This window comes from Lutra lutra, chromosome 2 (assembly GCF_902655055.1).
Source record: "Lutra lutra chromosome 2, mLutLut1.2, whole genome shotgun sequence".
NCBI classification, from domain to species: Eukaryota; Metazoa; Chordata; class Mammalia; order Carnivora; family Mustelidae; genus Lutra; species Lutra lutra.
The window spans coordinates 58,792,423-58,813,438 of record NC_062279.1 but is presented as its reverse complement, the minus strand read 5'-3'; the positions used below and the strand labels follow the sequence as shown (position 1 = coordinate 58,813,438).

General features: G+C 52.1%; 2 protein-coding genes across 2 annotated transcripts in view; both read left to right on the top strand.

Moving 5' to 3' along the window:
* EPHX2 (epoxide hydrolase 2) overlaps window positions 1-2,493 on the top strand; it is a 62,717-nt gene extending 60,224 nt beyond the window's left edge. Inside the window, 3 exon segments of the mRNA XM_047717509.1 lie at window positions 112-192; window positions 1,797-1,855; window positions 2,022-2,493. Of these exon segments, the coding sequence (XP_047573465.1) occupies window positions 112-192; window positions 1,797-1,855; window positions 2,022-2,100 (219 nt within the window). The 3' untranslated portion in view covers window positions 2,101-2,493.
* Window positions 2,494-8,113: 5,620 nt separating this feature from the next.
* Window positions 8,114-21,016, top strand: part of LOC125092970 (L-gulonolactone oxidase) — a 31,551-nt gene continuing 18,648 nt past the window's right edge. Inside the window, exons 1-6 of the mRNA XM_047717508.1 lie at window positions 8,114-8,266; window positions 9,189-9,290; window positions 11,483-11,608; window positions 13,579-13,673; window positions 17,379-17,469; window positions 19,804-19,989. Of these exons, the coding sequence (XP_047573464.1) occupies window positions 8,264-8,266; window positions 9,189-9,290; window positions 11,483-11,608; window positions 13,579-13,673; window positions 17,379-17,469; window positions 19,804-19,989 (603 nt within the window). The 5' untranslated portion in view covers window positions 8,114-8,263. The remainder of the gene's footprint in view (window positions 8,267-9,188; window positions 9,291-11,482; window positions 11,609-13,578; window positions 13,674-17,378; window positions 17,470-19,803; window positions 19,990-21,016) is intronic.

The window sequence follows — 21,016 nt, the reverse complement described above, 5'->3', positions numbered from 1 at the left end:
AGGTACTGTGTCCTTGCCCTGGGAGAGGGGACCCTGAGTGGTGGAGGGGCACAAGTAGGGTCCATTTCCTTCCTCCTGTGGTTGCTCCCACTTCCTGTGACCCTTCTGCAGATCCAGATTCCAGCCCTGATGGTAACCGCGGAGAAGGACCCCGTGCTCGTTCCTGAGATGTCCAAGCATATGGAAGACTGGGTAAGGGATCGGTCCTGCTCTGGGGTCATTGGTGTTTCCCAGCAGAGGGCACAGGCATCATGGAGAAAAGATGGCAGCTGAGGACACAGCAGGAGATCTCCTTGAATCGGGCTTGACCAGGTTCTCGGTCAGCATCACTGTCACCTCTCGGGGGCAGCAGTCATGACTGGTGCTTCCTTTCTCCTGCACCAATGTAGCCTGTCACTCACTCCTGCATGCATGTATTTAATCATTCATTCATTCATTTCATGGGCTTTTACCGTGCACGTGAGTGTGTTGGCACAGTGCCAGATTCTGGGACGGGAAGGATGGGTAAGATACAGAGCCCATCCTTGGGGAGCTCACTGTCAGCAGTTCATCCTGAACCCAGGAGAGAATGAAGAAGAGTGCACAGTTAGGAATGAGGTCTTTGCTGACCTTGGTGAAAAGTAAGGCTTGCCTGGCAGAGAGAACAGGAGACAGGGTGAGAGGCAGGGAACATGCAAGGCATGCTGGGAGAATGGCAGGAATTCTGTAAGCCTGGAAGATTCTATGGAGCCCACTGGTCCAGGCTGAGCTTCGTATGTCCATGGGCATAAGCCACTAAAGGGAATTGACAGGTGACAACCTTGTGGATTGGAAACTCATTCTGCTACAAACGTGGAGGCTGGTAGGAGCTGGGGAGGCTTCCAGGTAGGGTGACTGTGGGCTGGCTCATTTATCCTGCCTAACTGCTGGGAGCAGTCCGTCCACACTTGGCCTGTGGCTTTGTGAGCGTCAACAGACACAGCAGATAGTGTGTTAAGTGGGATCCTGCCAAGGCTGTGGGCCCTAGAGCCAGCTGACCGAGAGCTGCAGAAAGCCGTGAGCCCGTCGGGAGGTGGGAGGAGGGATTCATTCTCTCTGTCCCTACCCTTAGAAGGTTTCTGTAGAATTTCCAGTTCTTCAGCCGGCCCTTTCCAGCCCTGGCAACTGACTGCTAGCCTCGTTGAGGTTTATGCTTGGAAGGGGTTGTGCTTGGCCCTGGGAGGAAAACCACATTTTCCCCCCGAGCATTTTCTGCATTGTGTTGCACAGTTCAAGACTTATGTCAGGAGGGAGCAGAGGACAAAGCTGCCACTTCCTCTCTGTCCCTGGGGCTTGTTGCTGTGACCCACTGTGGGGTTCAGAGTCCAAAAAGGGAGGCTGAATAGCCCTGCATGCAGACCACTGGGGAGAAGGGAGGCAGCCTGCAAAGGTGGGCGGGGGCGGGGGCGGGACTCAGTCACGTCTGTGTGGCATTTTCCAGACTGTGAACAAGATGCTTCCTAATAATTCTGAAGAGAAGCAATTTGTGGTATCAGTGCAAGTCAGCCCTGAATTAGAATCTTAGCTCCACCACTGTCTGTGTGACCTTGGGCAGGTTACCCAACTTGCCTGTGCCTTCATAGTACCCCACAGGACTACAGTCAAGGTTAGAGAAAGCAGTGCACGAAGACTACCTGGCACATACGAGGAGATCCATAAAAGCCCATTCCTTTCCTAAACGATGCATGGTCTTCAGGGGGTGGTCTTTGGGAAGCACTAACCAAAGACCAGACCCATTTGCATTCTACCATTGACTTCTGGGTGGGGTTTTCTTGCAGATCCCCAACCTGAAAAGGGGACACATTAAGGAGTGTGGACACTGGACACAGATGGAGAAGTAAGGAGATGTTGGGGGGTGACCCCTGGGTGGAGGAGATCAGGACTTCCTGTTCACCTCCATTAGTCAGGCCTTTCCCGGCTTGGCTGTCCCCTTCTTCACCTCTGCTTTTATGTAAGCGGAGTAGGTCCGGACAGGTGTGACTTGCCCTTTCTTCCCTTTCCAGGCCCACCGAGTTGAATCAGATCCTCACTGAGTGGCTGGACACTGATGCCAGGGACCCACCGGTGGTCTCGAAGCTTTAGGCTGTGGCTCATGCCGGCCCCCAGCAGGTCTTCAGGCCCTTCTTCTGTTGGGTGCTGCCCTTGGAACCCAGGCAAGGCCTTGCCCAGAGCTCTTACAACCAGCAGCATCGTCCCAAAGGGCTTTACTCCAGAGTGGTTTTCTTTAAGTGAAGGGAGTCAAATCTCACATAACTACAGATACAGGAAAAGTCCCATATGATTCATTCTCTAGGTATAAAGGTGTTACTTTATCTCTGAGAGTGGTTTATGTTCTCTAGGGGACAGCATAAGACAGCCAGGGGCTGATTTCTCTTTGACTAACCCAGTTCGCAGTTTGGCAGCAAAATCGGTTAATTTTGAGGCACATCTGCTGACGTTGGAGCTCGTTGGTTTAATAAAGGTACAGCCACAGTGGTGCTTGTGTCTGTGTTCTGGGAGGAAGGCAGGGTCAAGGGCTGTCGCCTTTGAATGCATGTGTTTCCCTCTGCTCTTCAGTCTCCAAGGCACAGCGTGATCTGGACCAGCACTGTCCAGTGAAACTTTCCGTCCTGTGCTATCCGATGGAGAAGCCAGCAGCCCCGTGGAACCGCACACCCTTTCTCCCTGCCGCCCCAGAACCCTATGCCCACATACACGCATATGCCCTGAGCACCCGAATGGGGAAAATGGGCATGAGGATGTGAATTTCTCATTTAATTTTAATTTATATGAATCTGAATTGTCCTGTGTGGCAGTAGCTGCCAGGGCAGACCAGGGCAGACTCAGGACAGACCCAGACCTGCCCTCTAGCCATACCTTCCCCAGCCATGTCCAGAAGCTACGTCTCTCCCTGGATTGGTCTCCCCTGGGTGTAGCACACACACCCCTCCCCGCCCCGGGCTTCAAGCCCTCATTGTCTTCTGCCTAGAGCTGCGAAGCACTTGGGTGGGAAATGTCAAGCCTCGCTGTTCAGAGGAATCCATCTAGCCACAAATGGTAGAATATTTTCTTAGCGGCTGTAGAAGTGTCTCCTGAGTATTGGCTACCACACTCAGTTAACTGTCTGCCCCTCGAGACAGGAGGGCCCGTGAGATTGGCAGCTGCCTGTCTAGGTGATTCATCCTGGATCCTAACTCAGAAGATGCCTGCTATTTTGTAGAGGCTCATTAGATGTTTGCTGAATATATCAGAGATGGAAGCATGGATGCATGGATTCATGGGTTCATTTCAGATTCTTGATTTGGATGTCTTACCGCATGAGGCACATGGCCAGTTGCATGACTGTGTCCATCATACCAAGCCTTGATGGAACAAGACTCTTGGGGCGCCTGGCTGGCTCCGTCGGTAGATCCTGCAACTCTTGATCTCAGGGTTGTGAGTTCAAGCCCCACGTTGGGCATGGAGCCTACTTAAAAATAAAAGTTTTGGGACGCCTGGGTGGCTCAGTTGGTTGGACGACTGCCTTTGGCTCAGGTCATGATCCTGGAGCCCCGGGATCAAGTCCCGCATCGGGCTCCCAGCTCCACGGGGAGTCTGATTCTCTCTCTGACCTTCTCCTCACTCATGCTCTCTCTCACTGTCTCTCTCTCAAATAAATAAATAAAATCTTTAAAAATAAAATAAAATAAAATAAAAGTGTTAAAAAAAAAAAAGACTCTTACTGAGACTCCTGGCTTATCTGTTATTAGAACTAAATTAAGAAGGAGAAGACCTGGGGCGCCTGGGTGGCTCAGTGGGTTAAGCCTCTGCCTTCAGCTCAGGTCATGATCTCAGGGTCCTGGGATCGAGCCCCGCATCGGGCTCTCTGCTGAGTGGGGAGTCTGCTTCCTCCTCTCTCTCTCTCTGCCTACTTGTGATCTTCCCCCCTCTCTCTCTGTCAAATAAAACCTTTAAAAAAAAAAAAAGAAGACCTCCAGAAGTTAGTTCTCTACGAATCTTAGCATTAACTGGATAAATTGCAAAAGTACATCTGGGTTTCTGCTGTACAGGCTAGAAGTACAATCATCTTTGAAAAACACAGCTGAAGTATTTACAGTTAACTATAGATGCTTATAGTTTTAGTATGTATGAGTGGAATCACTTCATCAGTTTACCTCAATACATTTTGTCATCTTTGTACAAGGGCTCTGAGGCTGGTACCTACTTGCAAAAGAATATCAATGATGTCTGTACTCCTGTAAGAGCTCTTTTTTTCACTGTGGCAAAATATACCTAACATGAAATTTACCGTTTTAACTGTTTACAAGTGTCCAAGTTCAGTGGCACAAAGTACACTCGCTTTATTGTGCGACCATCACACCATTTGCCTCCAGAACATTTTCATCGTCCCGGACATAGACCATACGCATTGAACACTAACTCCACGTTCTCCCTCTCCCTAACGCACAGCAACCCCCATGCTACTTTCAGTCTCTATGAATTTGACTATTCTAGCTAATTCACATAAGTGGAATCATACGGTATTTGTCTTTTTTGTGAATGGTATATTTCACTTAGTATAAGATCCTCAAGGCTCATTATGTTGTAGCCTATGTTAGATATTCCTTCCCTTTGAAGGCTCAATAATATTCCATTGTCTGGCCAGGCTACATTTTGTTTATCCATTCATCTGTTGGTTGACACTTGAGTGGCTCTACATTTTGGCTATTATGAATAAGGCTGCTATGAACATGGTGTACACATACCTCTTTGAATCCCTGCTTTCAGTTCTCCTGAGTTATATACCCAGTGGTAGAATTGCTGGATCATAGGGTAATTCTATGTTTAATTTTTTGAGAACCTACCATACTGTTTTTCCAGAGTGGCTGCACCTGCACCATTTTTTGTTCCCATCAGCGATGCAAAGAGTTTCATTTTCTTTACATCATCACCAGCACTTGTCATTTTCTGAGTTTTTGATCATAGCCCTCTTCATGGTGAAGTGGTGTCTCACTGTAGTTTTGATTTGCATTTCCCTCATACTTAGTGATGTTGAGTCTTTTTCTGTGCTTGTTGGCCAGTTGTATGTCTCCTTTGGAGAAATGCTAGTCAAGTCCTTTGCCCATTTTAATTCATGTCTGTTTTCATGTTGAGTTGTAGGAGTTCTTTATATATTGTGAATATTAATCCCTTATAAGATAATACAATTTACAAATATTTTCTCCCATTCCATGTGCCGCAAACCCACTTTTAAAGATTTTATTTATTTATTTATTTATTTATTTGACAGAGAGATCACAAGCAGGCAGAGAGGCAGGCAGAGAGAGAGGAGGAAGCAGGCTCCCTGCTGAGCAGAGAGCCCGATGCGGGGCTCGATCCCAGGACTCTGAGATCATGACCTGAGCCGAAGGCAGTGGCTTAACCCACTGAGCCACCCAGGCGCCCCCGCAAACCCACTTTTAATCAATTAAAAAATAACTCCCACATCTAGAAGGTCTTGGTTAAGACCTAACTTGTGTTTCTTATGCACTTATTGTTTTCCATGTTTGTGCCAAACCCCTCAGAATGGGACGAGATGTATCAGCATTGGAGAGTAGGTGTGACAACTTGGCTTATGTCAGAATTTCAAAGACAGAAACAATTTTTGCTTTATGCAACTCAGAGTAAGAAAATTCCAGAGAAAGCCCCCCAAGCAGTAGTCTTTTTTGCCCTTTGAATAGATGAGGAAGATGGATTATTTGGTCTTTCTCTCCATTAATTTTCCTGGATTCAGGTGGAAAAAGGACTCCGAAGCAGGGGACATTTTAGACCATGCCATCCCTCTTTGTCTTATGTATTGAGTGAACTTTATGCCTCACATCACATTTTAAAGAGAATGAGTAGTACAAGGAAGTAATATCTGCAGGTCAGAAATCATTAAACACGCTTCCAAATGTTCACACTATTTCAGAGAAGTGGTCAGTTACCACGTACCAATTGTGTATTAAGGAAATCATTCTGATTGATGAACAAGTAGAGGGGAGAAAAGGTCAAAAAACAAGCTTCGGTGACCATTGAAACAGTCGCATTAATTTCCCTTGCCAACCAATGTTTGAAAAAATTAAGACTCAGCGATTATCAAACTAGCTGAGCCCCTCAGGCAAGAGGAAATAAGCAATAAACCATCACCCTCAACCACAGATTGGTGGCAATGCAGATTGAATTAATTGATAAACACACTGTTTTTGCTGATTTTTATATTCCATTCCTATGCCATTTTATGTTTCTCAGTAAAGGCAATTTATAAGATTGATGTGACTGGCTTGTGGAGTGGGGAGAAAAGCCTTCCCTCCAAGGGCAGTTAGCAAAAGATGAAGAAAGAAAACTGAGCATGACTCCAGGCTCTGGGAAATCTCAGTGGGGGGTGGGGGGGGGAAGGGAGCCCCTCGGGCAGTTCGAGGCACACTTCAGGCCCATCCTGCACTCCATAGCACCTGGGTTCCAGAATGTCTCAGAGCAGAATGCATTCACCAAAAGGAGAAAGCATGAGTCTGACTGAGATTGAATGGGGGCATTTGTGGTGGGAACAGGACACACTCAGCCTGAAGTTGTGGAGACACGGCTGAAGGGTGAGTTAGTTATTTAGGGTGATACCTGGCTGACTCTCAGTGCTCCCTTTCTTCCCTGCCATGGGCCTCTCTGTTCCCCCCCCCCCCCAGGCTTGATACTCACCCCATCTGTGGGCCAAGGTTCTCAGGCCTCCTTCCAGGGCTTTGGGACAGTAGCCAAGCCAACCAGGAGCTTTCTCCACCCCTCAGTGCCAAGGCCTCCAACCACGGTGCCCCTCACCAAGCCCTGACGCTCCCAGGCAGGCAGTCTGAGATTCTGTGGGAAACCCTCCAGGACCAAGTTTGCTTCTCTCAGACAATGGAGCCACAGCCGTGCAGGGCACAGGCCCTACCTCTTCCCTCAGGAACCACCCAAGTGAACCAGGCTCACACGTGGGAGCCAGGAGCCGGGCCTTGCTCTTCTGTCTCGTGAAGACTGAGTGACTTCAGCAGCAGAGATTGATGCTCTCACAGTCCTGGAGGCCAGGAGTCTGCCATCGAGCAGTCGGCAGGGTTGGGGTCTCCTGGTGGGAATCCTGGTTTGGGAGATGCTGGTGTGACTCCGACACTCCCCCTCTCCAGGACTTTTCTCCAGCATCTTTGACCCCATTTCCACTCCTTCAGCCCCGCCTTTCCCCCTCCACAACCCCAGAGCTGTTGCTCCGGCTTCCCGCTAGACCCCAGCCCTTGGTTTGGAGATACCTGATCAGCCAAGACGCTCCGTGGCCAGACTGTTTGTTCATTGCACAAAATGTGCCTTGGGCGCTGGATCTGTGCCAGATACCAGCTAAGGGTTGGCAAGAAGACAGTAGTGTCCCCGCCACCAACAAGCTCACCGCTGGGGCAGGTACAAGAGCTTGTGGCCCTTTCAAGCTCCCGCGGCATCCTGATGCTCCTTATCTGCCTGCTCTATCCTTTATATGAACCTAGAGAATTAGGCCAAAGTGCCACAACTTTCTTGAGGAAATCAAGATGCGCAGAGATGAACAGGCAAAGCGTGGATGAGGAACCCGGGTCTGTCTGCCCTAAAGCCTGGGGAAGGGAAGGCCCCTGCTAGAAGACTCTGCCTGGGCTGAGCGGCTCTTGTCTCCCCTCCGCCAGCCTGTACTAAGCCACCAGCCTCCTGTCCTGTCGTCTCCCTACAGTAATGGGCCGCTTACTGTATTCATGCCCTAACCCTGACAAATGAGCTAAGTAACACAGACACAGAGCCCATCCGTCCCAGGATGCCACATGGACCTTCCTCCAAGTACAGACCAAGGGAGCCCCTATTTAAGACCCCCACGGGCCCCCCACATCACAGCCTCCCCTGACCTATGGAATTAGGGACCCAGTTTTGAAGCAGTAGGGTCCTCTGGTTCCAGAATGCCTAGAGCTTAGTTCAGAGCTCAAGCAGCCTCCAGCGACAGAACAGCAGCCTCTCAACTCAGCTCTTTGCCTCCCCGGCTGGGAAGGGCCCCCCAGGCAGGGGGCAGGCCTGAGCTGCTGTTTGTCTGGGTGGAGCCTGTCGCAACACTGTTTACCCACCTTTGCCAGAGGTCCCGAGCCCCTTGCTATGCAGTAGATACAGAGCCTACGGTGAGCACTGAGGTTGCTGGTGCTGTCTGCCCCAGACCCTCGCTCCACCTCGCCTCTGCACACCGCTACTGGGCGCTCTGCCCCCTGAGGAAGCCTGAGGCCACTGACCCACTCCTGGAGCCATGGTATGGTCAGCCCAGCAGGGTGGCGCTCAGGCTGGGCCAGGGAACCAGGCACGGGAGGACAAAATTAGGTCACGTCTGGGTCTGAGGGGAGGCCACGGGGACCCTCTTGAAATGGACTTGAGGCTCTAGGGGTGGCACTGGGGTGTTGGGGAAAGCGTGCAAGGGGAAGACCTGGATTGAACTCCGGTGTCTTCACTTGATTGCTGTGTGCTTGGGGAAGTTACTAAACGTCTCTGAACTTCCATTTCGGCTCCTGAAAATGGGAGTACTGTTACCTATTTCGTGCATTATTAGAAGGTCTAAGTAAGATACGATGTATAGAGGATCTCAATACAGTGCTGGATACACAGGCCGCGTGCAGCAAATGGGAGGCTTATCCTCAGTGCTCCCTGCTTTGGTACAGACGCCAGGAAGGCTGCTGTGGAGTCTCCCAGACTTGGCTCTTCCCGGCAGGAGAAGTCTGGTGAGAGAGGTGACCAGCAGCTCTGAGTCCTTCTCGGGCTACCAGACGAGCTCGGGCTGCTCCTTCCCCAGTCTCCCTGCTCAGCAGAGTCCACCTTCTGCTGGGTCCCTCTGAGAGGTGCCCCAGCCAGAGAGGGGACAGGAGAGCCAAAACCTGCTTTCCCTGGCTCCACCCCTGACCCCGTCACTTCCACTGAGAATGGACGTTTCCTGCATGATCTGCCCTGTGGCCACGAGGGGTCAAGGGAGATCACAGGGAGCCCCATGTGGAGCTGCTTGGGTTCAGAGCATCCCACGTGTGTGGCACCTTCCCAGCGGCCCTGAGGGGTGACCCCGGCAGAGGAGCCCGGCTTGGCACCCAGACCCCAGCCTCCCACGCTACGATGGCGGGAGCATGGTAGGGCTTCCGGGCAGCTCGCGGCCACGAGTCTGTGGCTACCCAGCTCTTTTCCTCTCACAGGTCCATGGGTACAAAGGAGTCAAGTTCCAGAACTGGGCTAGGACCTATGGCTGTTGCCCAGAGATGTACTATCAGCCCACGTCCGTGGAGGAGGTCAGAGAGGTAAGCGCGCATTCAGGGCTGGAGACCAGGCCCTGCTCCAGAGAGGAGGCAGGGACTGGGGACGTGCCTGGCTAGGACCACTGCCCCACGCACCTCCCACCCAGAACCGCTGGCCAGGCAGTCCAGGCTCCCTGTTACAACTGACCGGGCCACCACTGGCTGCCAGCATTGCATGCACTTCCAGCTCAGACCTCTCCTCTGGGTGTTCTCCTTGTGTGTCTCAAGGTCATCTCAGACTTCCACGCCCCCAGACTACACTTCCAGTGTTGAGACTCCTTTGTTTTTGATTTCAACCTCTTTTATGCCTGTCTTTGCGTGAGGCACCTGCTTGCTCAAACTGGAAGCCGAGAAATGGGGCACTGTCTTTTCTTTCCCTTATCTGGCAACAGCAAGTCTTTCTCCAGAAGTTTCTGGAACCCATCCCCTTCTCTTCAGCACCACTGCTGCTCTCCATGCCCAGTCCACCCAGTCCCTTCCTCACCCACCATGACATGACCTGGGTGGCCTTGTTCCTGGTCTCCCTGCTTCGATTCTTTCTTCCTTGGAATGTAATTTCCACATCAGTAGAAGCGTTTTTTTGTTTTTGTTTTTGTTTTTTAATGTAAATTGATGCGGCTACTCCCCTGCTTAAAGCCCTTGAGAGGCTCCCTATTGTTTGTGGACTAAAACTGTAACTTGACTCCCAAGGACATGTATCACCTGGCCTTGGTTCACCCTTTGTTCCTAAAACAAACCAAACCTTTTCCTACCTCAGGGCCATTGTATTTGCTGTTCCCACAGCCAGGAATGCTTGTCCCTTCACTCTTCACATGACCACTCCTTTTCATCCTTTAGGTCTCAGGGTAACCTTCAGCTCCTCAGTGGGTTCCCACACCACCTTATCTACAGCACGGCCCAGGGTTCTCTGTCTCTGCCCCTTGCTTGTTTCCTTCATGGCATATTTATAATTGCTTGCAATTATTCTGTTTCACAGATGGGTAAACTGAGGCTAATAGAGGCTTTGTTATTTTCCCATATTAATAAGTATCAGAGCCAGGGTTCACGCAGGGATTGTTTGATTCAAAGCCTCTACTTTCTCCTGCAGGAAAAGCTACTCACAGGAAAAGTGATTGAGCTGGGCCCAGGAGAATGGATAAAAGCTCCACAGGGGGCTGGGGAAGGGCATTGTGAGCAAAGGAAAGTGAGGAGCATGGCTTAGGGAGGCACTGGACAGGTCAGGGGTGGGGACAGATGTGCCTGGAGGGGAGGAGTGGGCAGAGGGCAGAAGAGGAAGGCTGGGAAAGTGGGAGCAGAGGGCCTTGAATGCCAAGGCAACTGTCTTCCTCCTGAGCTGAGGGAAAAGCTGGACGTATGCTGAGATGGCCATATGCCAAGGCCTCCTTCAGCTGTACTAGCCTACACAATTGTGAATTCCTAGCAGGCTGAGGCCACTGTGGGCTGATGTCTCCCCAGAGGGCTAATAGGGTCCTAAAACTAGGTTGTTGGTCAGGAGGCTTACAGAAGATGATGTTAAACAGATTTCTTTGTTGGAGAGCCTGTAGTCTTAAACGTGTTGCAGGCATCCCAGGTGGAGGAAGGAGCCCATGAAGACAGAGCACTTCCCAGTCTCACTTGCTCACGGAACCCCTGTGGTACCCGTTGTCAAACCAGTGTTCCATGGACCAGATGTGAGTGTTTTGAGCTGGGACCCAAGGGTGAAAGGGAATGCATTCTTTGAGCAATACCATGCATTGATATATTTATTCATTCAGTGATCACCGGAGACTAGTGGGGCTGGATGTGGCACGGACACAGGCAGGTACCAAGTCAAATCAAGCCACTGTCTGCCCCAGGGGCCTTCATTCCAGCTCAGGAGGCCGCCGAACCCAAGTAGGCCAAGATGAGGAGCCTGTGGCATTCAGGTGCCCTTGAAAGGTTTTGTGCTGGGGAAGAATGACATCAGGTGTACCCGGAAGAGCCCCCAGCCTCTGCGGGGAGAGTGCACGAGGACCCCACCCTAGGCTGATTCCTCAGTTTTCCATCCAGCCTACTTCCTGGTCCTGAACTCTGGCTCCCTTTCCCTGAGAGGAGTGCACAGCGGCCTTCAGCCAGGCAGGGGCCTTGGAAGCCCACCCCACTGCGGCCCCGCCAGGTCTCAGCTGCCTGAGGGAGAAGGGCAGGAGCTGGGGCTGACTCGGGCATCCTCTTGGCAGGTGCTGGCCCTCGCCAGGCAGCAGAACAAGCGGGTGAAGGTTGTGGGCGGTGGCCACTCGCCGTCAGACATCGCCTGCACTGATGGCTTCATGATCCACATGGGCAAGATGAACCGGCTTCTCCAGGTACTCAGAGACCTCGGCTCCCCACCTCTGCTGGCCCGCAGCCTCAGTCTGCACCCCAGCCCAGGAAACGCCTCAGCTTTTGCCATCAGGCCTGATCCCCTCCCTGCCCCGAATCCAAAGAGACACCCCACTTCCTAACTGCCGGTGATCACCCCTCCGCAGAGCCCTCCGTGGGCCGCCTCAGGCCTCTTGTCAGGTGTGCGCGCGCCTCCTTGTGGCCACAGGGAGGATGTTCACCCCGTTCCGCCAGGGCCCCCTCTCTGCTTTTCCGTAACAGCAAGTCAGACCCTACCTAGATGCACTCGAAGTGACAAATCCGGAAGGATTGATGCTTAACTCGTTTTACATATGGGGAAACAAGATCTGAGAGGGTGAGCGACTTGCCTAGGGTTGCACAGCCAATCAGTAACAGAGCTGGGTACAAACTCAGGAGTCGGACACCAGCACTGTGCTGAGATACCATCTGTGCAGTTCAGCCAGCACTTGGGGAGCGCCCCACCCAGGCCTCCTGGACACCTGCCAGGGCGAAGAGGCCAGACAAGTGCCTGAGAATAGGAGAGCTCCTATTCTCCCCTGCCAGGGCCCGCTGCCCTGAGCTGTAGTTTTTGCCAAGTAACCTCCTCTCCACCCAGCCCTGCTAGCAGAGGTTCTGAATTCCTATTATTTCCTTCTTTGTTCAGGCTGACAGTCTCCACGCTGGTCAAGATGTCAGTCATGGCAGTAATTAACTCTGATTGCTAATTAGTGAGGACTGGACTCCAACAATTGATTTTGCCCGGCTCTGTGCTCAGGGTCTGTGCAATGAGCTTGTGCTCTGGAGTCACACAGATGTGAATTCTGCTCTCCTTTCCACCGCCCCCCACCATGCTCGCGTGACCTTCGGGGAGTGACTTCAAGTCCCTGAACTTGGGGCTCCTCCCTGTGAAAGAAATGACTCTGCTCTAACCTCCCAGGGTTGCCAGGAATCTTCTAGTGCCCTCCTCGCCCATGGCAGGAACCTCCTGTCCCCTGCCAGTTCCCAGTCTTTGCCTCAGACCTTCCCCGGGTGAGAGTAAGTGGAGAATTTGGACTCCATCTAGCAACTCAAGCCCCCTGCAGGGTTAGACCCTCCCTAGTTGGCGACTCTGCACGGCTCTATGGGAATCCCACCGTCCTGGTCTGGGGGGTGCCGTGAGATCGGGAGAAAGCACAGTGGCAATTAGGAGACCTGAACTCTAACCCAGTTCTGCCAGTGACCTTGAGCGAACCCCTTCTCTTCCTTGCTCCTCAATTCCTTCCCCTGCAAGAAGAAGGGGTTCCACGGAATATAGCAGCCCCCGCTTACCTACAGTTTTGCTCTCTGTGGTTTCAGTAACCCACTGTAAACTGCCATTGGAAAGCAGATGATTGGAAGGGCATAGAAGGACAGAAGGACGTATCATCAGAAGGTCAACAGTAGCCTAATCCTATGTCAGAGTTCCTACGTCCTTCACCGCACTTCTTCCCATCAATGGGCATTTTACCTTCTCACATCCTTACAGGACCAGAAAGGCTGCACACAGTATGATAAGATGCCTTAAGAAAGACTGCAGTCCCGTAACCTCATTACAGTATATTGTTACAATTGTCCTATTTTATTTTGAGTTACGGTTGTTATTCTCTGACTGTGCATAATTTACAAATTAAACTTTATCATAAGTGTGTGTATGTAGGGAAAAACATGGTCTATGTAAAGGTCAGTGTTATCTGCATTTTTAGGCATCCACTGGGGGTCTTGGAAAGCATCCCCTGCAGATAAGGGGGATGATGGTATTCCCAGAACTCCAGCAAATCCAGAGCTCTGCCCATCTTCCCTTTGGTTGCCTACAGCAAGCGGTGGCTTGAGCTGACCGCAGGCTGGGACAGATACGTTCTTATTCATGGGGCAGTGGCTGCCGGGTGGGGGCTGGGTGAGAGCCTAGCTGACCCCAGCCCATGTTGGTCTCTTGCAGGTGGACACAGAGAAGAAGCAGGTGACTGTGGAGGCTGGCATCCTCCTGGCTGACCTGCACCCACAGCTGGGCAAGCATGGCCTGGCCTTGTCCAAGTAAGAGCTACTTCTCTCATTCCTGGTGGGCCAACGCTGCCCTCCACCCCTTGCCTGCGGTCTCGGCCGGACACTCAAGGATCTGGCAGGAGAGAGAGAAACACTTCCCTTTCGCTGGATCCCTTTTCTTTCCTTTGTGGGGTACCTGTCTCCCATCCCCCATGAGTTCAGGGACTGTCGTGTGAGAATACAAAGAAACAGGTCAGAGACGGGCCGAGCATTAAGGAAGAGCCTTGTAAAGGGGCTGGAAAACTATGGATTAATTTTTCTTAAAACTTGCAATAGACAATTGTAGGGACCCAGACAGAAGGGTACACCAAGTAAGTGCAGAGGAACCGAAGGACCTGCTGCCTGACCCACAGGACTTTGGGGCATCCTTACCTATGGGTGTACTCATCTCCCTAGCCAAACGTGTCAGTCATCGCCTGGATTTAATATTGGGGGATTTCCACTGAAACAGGTGTCAGATATAGCCAAAGGATTGAATGTCTAACTGTGGAATTTCAACCATTGGATAAAGATGACAGGTGTTTTGGATAGTGGGGTAGCAGTCCCTTTGCAGCTGGAAACTGCACTCACAGAAGCCTGTTGTTTGTTTTTAAGCATGGGTGGTCCATTTGCCTGAGCTCTCTTACCACAGGCCTGGAGGCACTGCTACATCTTTTTACTCTGGAAATCGTCTATTCTGTTCCTGCTTCTCCAAACATCATGGCAACTCAAACATTTATGAGGTGTCTACTATGTGTAGGTCTGTTCAGGCCCTTAAGAGGCAAAGATGAGTAACACCCAAGGAACTCCTGTCAAGGGACAGACCAACACCCAAAATGATAAGCATAATGCAAGACAGTGGGTTCAAGTCAGAGAAGTGTCTGGGGGCACTGTGGGGCTCTCAGCCTTGGCAGGCAGAGGAACGTGTGAGGGGATAGGAATCAGGGGGCCTGCAGAAGGGGCCCCTGGACTGAGTCCTAAAAGGTAACCAGGTATACATCAGAAAAAAAGAGGAAAGAGGGGATTTAGGCAGAGAAAACAGCACAAGCAAAAGTCCTGGATGGGGAGGGGGGGTGCACACAGGCGCCCTGAGCAGATAGTGGGACAGAATCTGTGACCAGTGATGACAGGAGGAGACATGTTCTAGTCATGATGGGCATTAGCTCCTGGACTCTGAGGCTTGTTCATGGCCTGTCTCTCTTCCCCTCCGGGGACCCAATCCTCCTCAAGTGGATGCCTGCCTGGGGCCCTTCTGCCACTCAGAAAGAGTCCGGAGTCTTACCCTGTGTATCGCACAGGAGCCTGGGTAGACAGCTCTAAGGATGCTGTGGGGACTCCAGGAGTATCTGGCTGGGGGGCTGAAGAGAAGAACAGAGCTGAGTCAGACCCTACGCTGGGTGCTTGGCAGGTGAGAAACAGAAACCTAGTTCCAGAGGAAGAAACCGGGGTCTGAGGCTAAGTGGCTTACCAAAGTCACATATCTGGAAAATTCTGGAATATTCCCCCATGTGGTGGACTGGAGGAGGCATGACTGCAGCTTGGTGTAGACCCCAGCTTCAGAAGCAGAGGGCCTGGGTACAACTGTTGCTGTTCCCTGTCAGTCAAGCTCCTTGACCCGTCTGGGCCTCAGGCGTAGAAAATGGGTCTGAAAACAGGGCGCTCAGAGACCTGGATGAGTTAAAGATGGCCCACGTAACGGCTCAGTAAAATCTATGCTCACTGACCTTCTGGCTCTGCCAGTGCCTCGCTCCGCAGGTTCTGAGATAATCTTTCCTCTGGCCGTGTGCTCTCCAGCCTCTCGGAGGCTAGTCTGACCCTTCCTTCCTTGACCCCTCTCCCTCAGGGCCTCACTGTAATCCAGTTTACTTCTTTGAACACAGTGGCCACAGGCCCATTTCCATATTGCTTTTTAGTCTGGTAGGCTACGTGGAGAAGAGGAGACACATTGAATTCCATGAACCACCCCTTTGTGGGCACTGAGGTCCTTCTCAGGTGGTCACGATTCTACGTAAGGCTGCGATGAACATCTTTGTGCTATGCCTTTCCTCACGTTGGAGGATTTCCTGAGAGCAGGATTCCATGATCTCTTTCAGCATTCTGGTATTTTCCGGATGCCTAGGTGGCTCAGTCTGTTAAGAGTCTACCTTTGGCTCAGGTCACGATCTCAGGGTCCTGGGATTTACTCCCGTATCAAGCTCTCGGCTCAGCGAGGAGTCTGCTTCTCTCTCGGCCTCTGACCCTCCCCCACTGCCCCCTGTTCCTTGTCTCTCTCTCTCTCTCTCAGATAAGTAAATAGAATCTTTATTTTATTTTTTTTTAAAGTTTTATTTATTTATTTATTTGAGAGAGAGAGAGAGAGAGAGACAGTGAGAGAGAGCATGAGTGAGGAGAAGCAGACTCCCCATGGAGCTGGGAGCCTGATGCGGGACTCGATCCCAGGACTCCAGGATCATGACCTGAGCCGAAGGCAGTCGCTTAACCAACTGAGCCACCCAGGCGCCCTAGAATCTTTATTTAAAAAAAAAAATCCGTTCTGGTATTTTCAGAAGTAAACCAACTCATGTGGACAGAGAGACAAGACTAGAGACAAACGTGGTAATGGGGATGAGTACGGGGAGGCTGGAGAGGCTTGGGTTTCTTCGTCCTCTCCCTGTTCTGCCAGGACAGCCCCCCAGGTCTCACCGCCTCTACAGGAAGGTCTGAGGCTGGCCTTCCTAATCACTGCCTTCACTGAAGGTGTCCTGCAGTGCCTCTGGGAGTCAGGGCCCACCTGCCCACCTGCCTCAGAGACCCTTGGTGTGTGCGGGGAGCCCGGGTGCATGAGGTGGTGGGCACATGGCTTCAGCCGCTGAGCCCATTTCTCACGTGGGCTGCGCTGTCGTGAAGATGCTGGGTAGCACACACTGCTCCCCGATGCAGCGGCACCCAGGGGCCTTTAGTAAAATAAACACTGGTTTCCTTCTCCTTTAAGCTGCAGCTGGGATGTCTCAGAGGACGCTCCTAAGAAGTAGGATTTTTGAGCACACTTTCCCTGAGTTCTGGGCACATCTTTCTAATTCCTGCTCCCAGAGAGTGCCTCTAGAGGGCTTCTGCTCCCCCTCAGGACTCCGTTCCCCGGGTTCACACGCAGTGCTGTCAGTGTTCCCTCCAGGGCCCGGGACTCTGGGCTGAGACCTGGGCTCATCCTGGGGGCCGCAAAGGGTGACCAGCTCCTCCTCCTCCTCTCCTGTGGGTTCAGGGAAGCTCCTGCCTCCTCATACCTTCCTGGGACACCTGTGTGAGCCGTTCGAACCAGGTCACTCCCTCAGGGACTCCGCAGGCCTTGACAGGCTGGGGCTAGAGCCGTTCGCAGGAGCGTTTGGGCCTTCACTTTGTGGAGAAGATACTGTTGGCAGATGGGGCCCGTGGAAAGGGATGGTCCCACACTGCAGAAACCCCAGAGCTGGGCAGCCAGGCCACCTTAGAGCTGGACCATGCCCCCACCAGCTTAACTGATAGGCCTCTGAGACAAGGAGGCAGAGGCTCAGAGAAGGGAAGGGCCACCAAGTCAGACAAACTAAGTCACGGTACATATGGAGCCAGAGCCTAGACAAGAGATGAATTTATTATTCTCTGAGGGGCCTCGTCCTGCAGCCCAGGGGAGGGAGAGGGTATGGTCCCAGGGAAGCCTAACCACCAGTCCCTTGTGTCCCTTTCACTCCCTCCTGTTGAGCTCAGCCTGGGAGCTGTGTCAGATGTGACCGCAGGGGGCGTCATTGGGTCTGGAACGCACAACACTGGGATCAAACACGGCATCCTGGCCACCCAGGTGAGTCCCCCCACTTGGCTGCTCCACTGACTGCCACTGATGGCCATGGGGTGGGGGATGGGATGAACACCTCTTCCAGGCAGCCCCAGGAAATCAGGGGCTCTGTGGGCAGTGTCGGCTCAGCTCCACGTGGGTCTCAGCCAGCCCAGCTCCCTCCCTCTGGCAGGTGCCCTCCACCCACTCTCTTTCCTTTAAGCCTCGTTTGCCTGCAGTAGACACGAGTGATGAGACACCCCTGCCTCTCAGGAGTGTCCGGGCCACCCTGTGGAAAAGGGCAAGTAGGGCGAGAGCTTCCATCCCCTCTGAGCCAGACAGAGCAAGAGGTCTTCCGAGGTTAGCAAGGGAGGGGAGGGACCAGGACCGGAGCGGGGGGCCACCTGGAGTGGAGTCCAGCAGGTGTGGTCCCAGATCTGCCCCTGATCACCATTGAAAAGCATTTCTTAAACTTCAGGAAAGACCGGTTTGGGGAACTGGTTACCAACCAGACTCGGGACTTAGATCTGGGTTCAAAAGCTGCCTCCCACATACAGGAGGCATGCGCCTCTAGGCAACTTCTTTAAATTCTCCGGACCGCAGTGTTTTCTTCTGTAATTCAGAAAGAAACCAGGAGGACCAAAGAGGTAGCTTATGTTACCTACGTGGCTGAGCCGAGGGCAATGTGTGATTTCTGTGTTGGGAGCTGCCTGTTACAGGGGCTTCCTGACAGGCCTGGCTGTGCACCCGGGGAGGCCGGCTGCTCACTGTCGGGGCCAGGGGAGATCGCTGTCTCTACCTCTGGCCTCCTTGGTTTGCTCACCTGGAAAATGGGGGTGGTCACAACTGCAGTGCATCTGGGGTACTTAAAAGAGCGTACACAGTTAGTGCTAATAAACTTTCATGATGGGTTTTGCTTGTAAGACAGGGGCCTTTCTGAAGCTCCCACTCTGTGCTGTAAAAGCAATTTCAGGATGGCTGGGGATTGGACCACAGGGGTCACTTAAGTGACCCCTAGTCAACTACCCAGGTGTGTGGCTCTCTCCTGAGGTAAGCAGATGCCCCAGCAAGCATTGTCTCCGTGTGACTTCTGGGGACTGGATCCCATTTGCTCTGGTCTCAGAGCAGCTCTGAGATCAAAGGAAAACAGCCCAAAAGCAATTTCTAAGAGATTCTTTTTTTCTTTTTAAATATATATTTGTTTTCTTGTATACCACATGGGAAACCTAGTTCACACTTGGCCTTAAAACTTTGCTTTCTCATCAGCATCGTGCACAGACTCTGGTTGCTCCTGTCCTTCTCCCTTCCCTCTTTCTACCACAAAGCCCCACAGAATCCCCAGGCAGGTAAAGGGTGTCCTGGCGTGAGCCAAAAAAGGGGAAACCAACCAAGGGCACCTGTGTTCATTGCGCTCGGCCTCTCCCACAGGCAAGGGCTGTCGCAGCAAAGCATGCTGGTCTCTGTGGGACCTGATCCTCTGACACTCGGAGCCCTCTGTGGACATTCCACGACCCTCTCCAAGCTCGGGGGGGGATGTTCAGCAGAGTATGAAATAATTCTGGGTGACCACAAATCAAAATGCACAGATTTCCTACCCCCTTTTCTCAGGGAGCTCAGCTGGAAAGGAGTGGGAGAGGCCTGCTGTTTTATATTATGCCAAGGGCCAGGAACGGGAGGAGGGGATTGACATTTCAGCGTCCACTGTACAGCGGACACTCAGCTGGATGCGGCACACACTGTCTCTGAGACAGTTACTGTCCTCATTTTGCGGGTGAGGAAACAGAGAGGTTGGATAACATGCCCAAGGTCACACAGCTAGTAAAGAAGTGCCTACCTTTATCTGTGGCTGGACCCTGCCGACGGGTTTCACTGGCCAGTTCTTACTCACAGCTCTGGATCACGGACAAAATCTGGTTTCTGCAAAAATGATTCTGATGCCCTCACTCCTACAGATGGCCATCATGCCCCATTTCTGCCAATTGCTCCCCTCTGGAATTGGTCGCTGTTAATGGGAATTAGTTCGGCTTTGTCCGTTCTCTCACCCCGAGCTCCCAGCCACCAACTACACGTGTCAAAAGCAATTTCCATCCTAATTAGCAGGTGGCAGGGTGTGGAGAAGTACTTAAACTGGTGAGAAAAGAGGATTCCTCTGGAAATGGGCACCGGGGGTAAGAGCGCGGGGGGCTGATGCTGCTGGACAGAGCCTCCGGTTCCCCATTGCGCTGTGGCCAGGTGGCATTGATCTTCCGGGGATAGACATCTCCCCTCCTGGCTTCCCAGGACATACAGGGCAGGGAAGGCCTCAGCTGGGGTCTAAGGGAAATGCCACCGGGGTTCTGAAGCACCGCTCTCCACGACTAGGTGGTAGCGCTGACCCTGCTGACGGCCGACGGGACCATTCTGGAGTGCTCCGAGTCCAGCAACGCAGAGGTGTTCCAGGCGGCGCGGGTGCACCTGGGCTGCCTGGGAGTGATCCTCACCGTCACCCTGCAGTGTGTGCCCCAGTTCCACTTGCAGGAGGTCTCCTTCCCCTCCACCCTGGAAGAGGTACTGGCGTCTTCCTCGCCCCTGCTCAACCTCAGAAAATAAAAGGAGGATGTTGACGGGTAGGTCATGCTCCACTGACGGCCCCGGGGGGCTCTGCAGGCCCCCTGAATAAGGGAGTGGGCTGACCTTTCTAGCTCTTCCTTGCCCCAAGGATACTGTGGCCATGTCCCTTTCTGAGCAGGTCAGTGAAGCTCAGAGGAACTGCCTGGGGTTGGCAGACATCTGGGTGAGAAGGGAGGTTGGGTGCTCTGGGAAGGCATTAACTCTCGACTGCACTGAGCTATAGCAGGTGCCCAGGATTTCCTTTACAATGGCTTCTTCACAGCCAAGTGGGTGGGCTAACTTTGCATTGGGCTGGCTGCCCAAGGTAACACACAAGGAATGTGGATCTAGATGATGGAGGGTGGAAAGGATGACTTCTGACTAATAGTGATGTTTTGGGAATGAATGAAAAGCATGTTGCCTGGCTGGCTGACTGGAGAGATGGATCGATGCATGGATGGATGGATGAATGGATGGATGGATGGATGGATGGATGGATGGATAATTGGTTTCATGAATACACAGATGCACGGATGGACTCATGGATGGATGGGTAGCAGGCAGCACCCCTGAAATGCCTGGTAATCACTAAGTCTATGGGAGTCAAATCTATGGTTCCAAGGTCCTTGGTCTTTGAGCGCCTCCGTGGTCACCTCGTCATTCAATATGAGTAGACCCTCTGCACAGTTGAAATGAAATAGTGAATGATGTAAGCATTACTGACCCAACATGGGTAAGGTGGGATTGGCTATCCAGTTGACCTGGCCTTGAATGCTGGCTCTGCCACTTCTAAGCTGTGACCTTGAGCCTGTCATTTAAACTTATTAAGCCCTAGTTTCCTCATCCAAAAAAAGTTGATAATATCTACCTTAAAGTATTGAATCTGAGGATTATATCAGGTAACACACATAAATTATCTAATTCAGTATTAAAATATGTCCTAGTCAGTGATAAAAGAAGAATACAGTTATTTAGAACCAGGTCT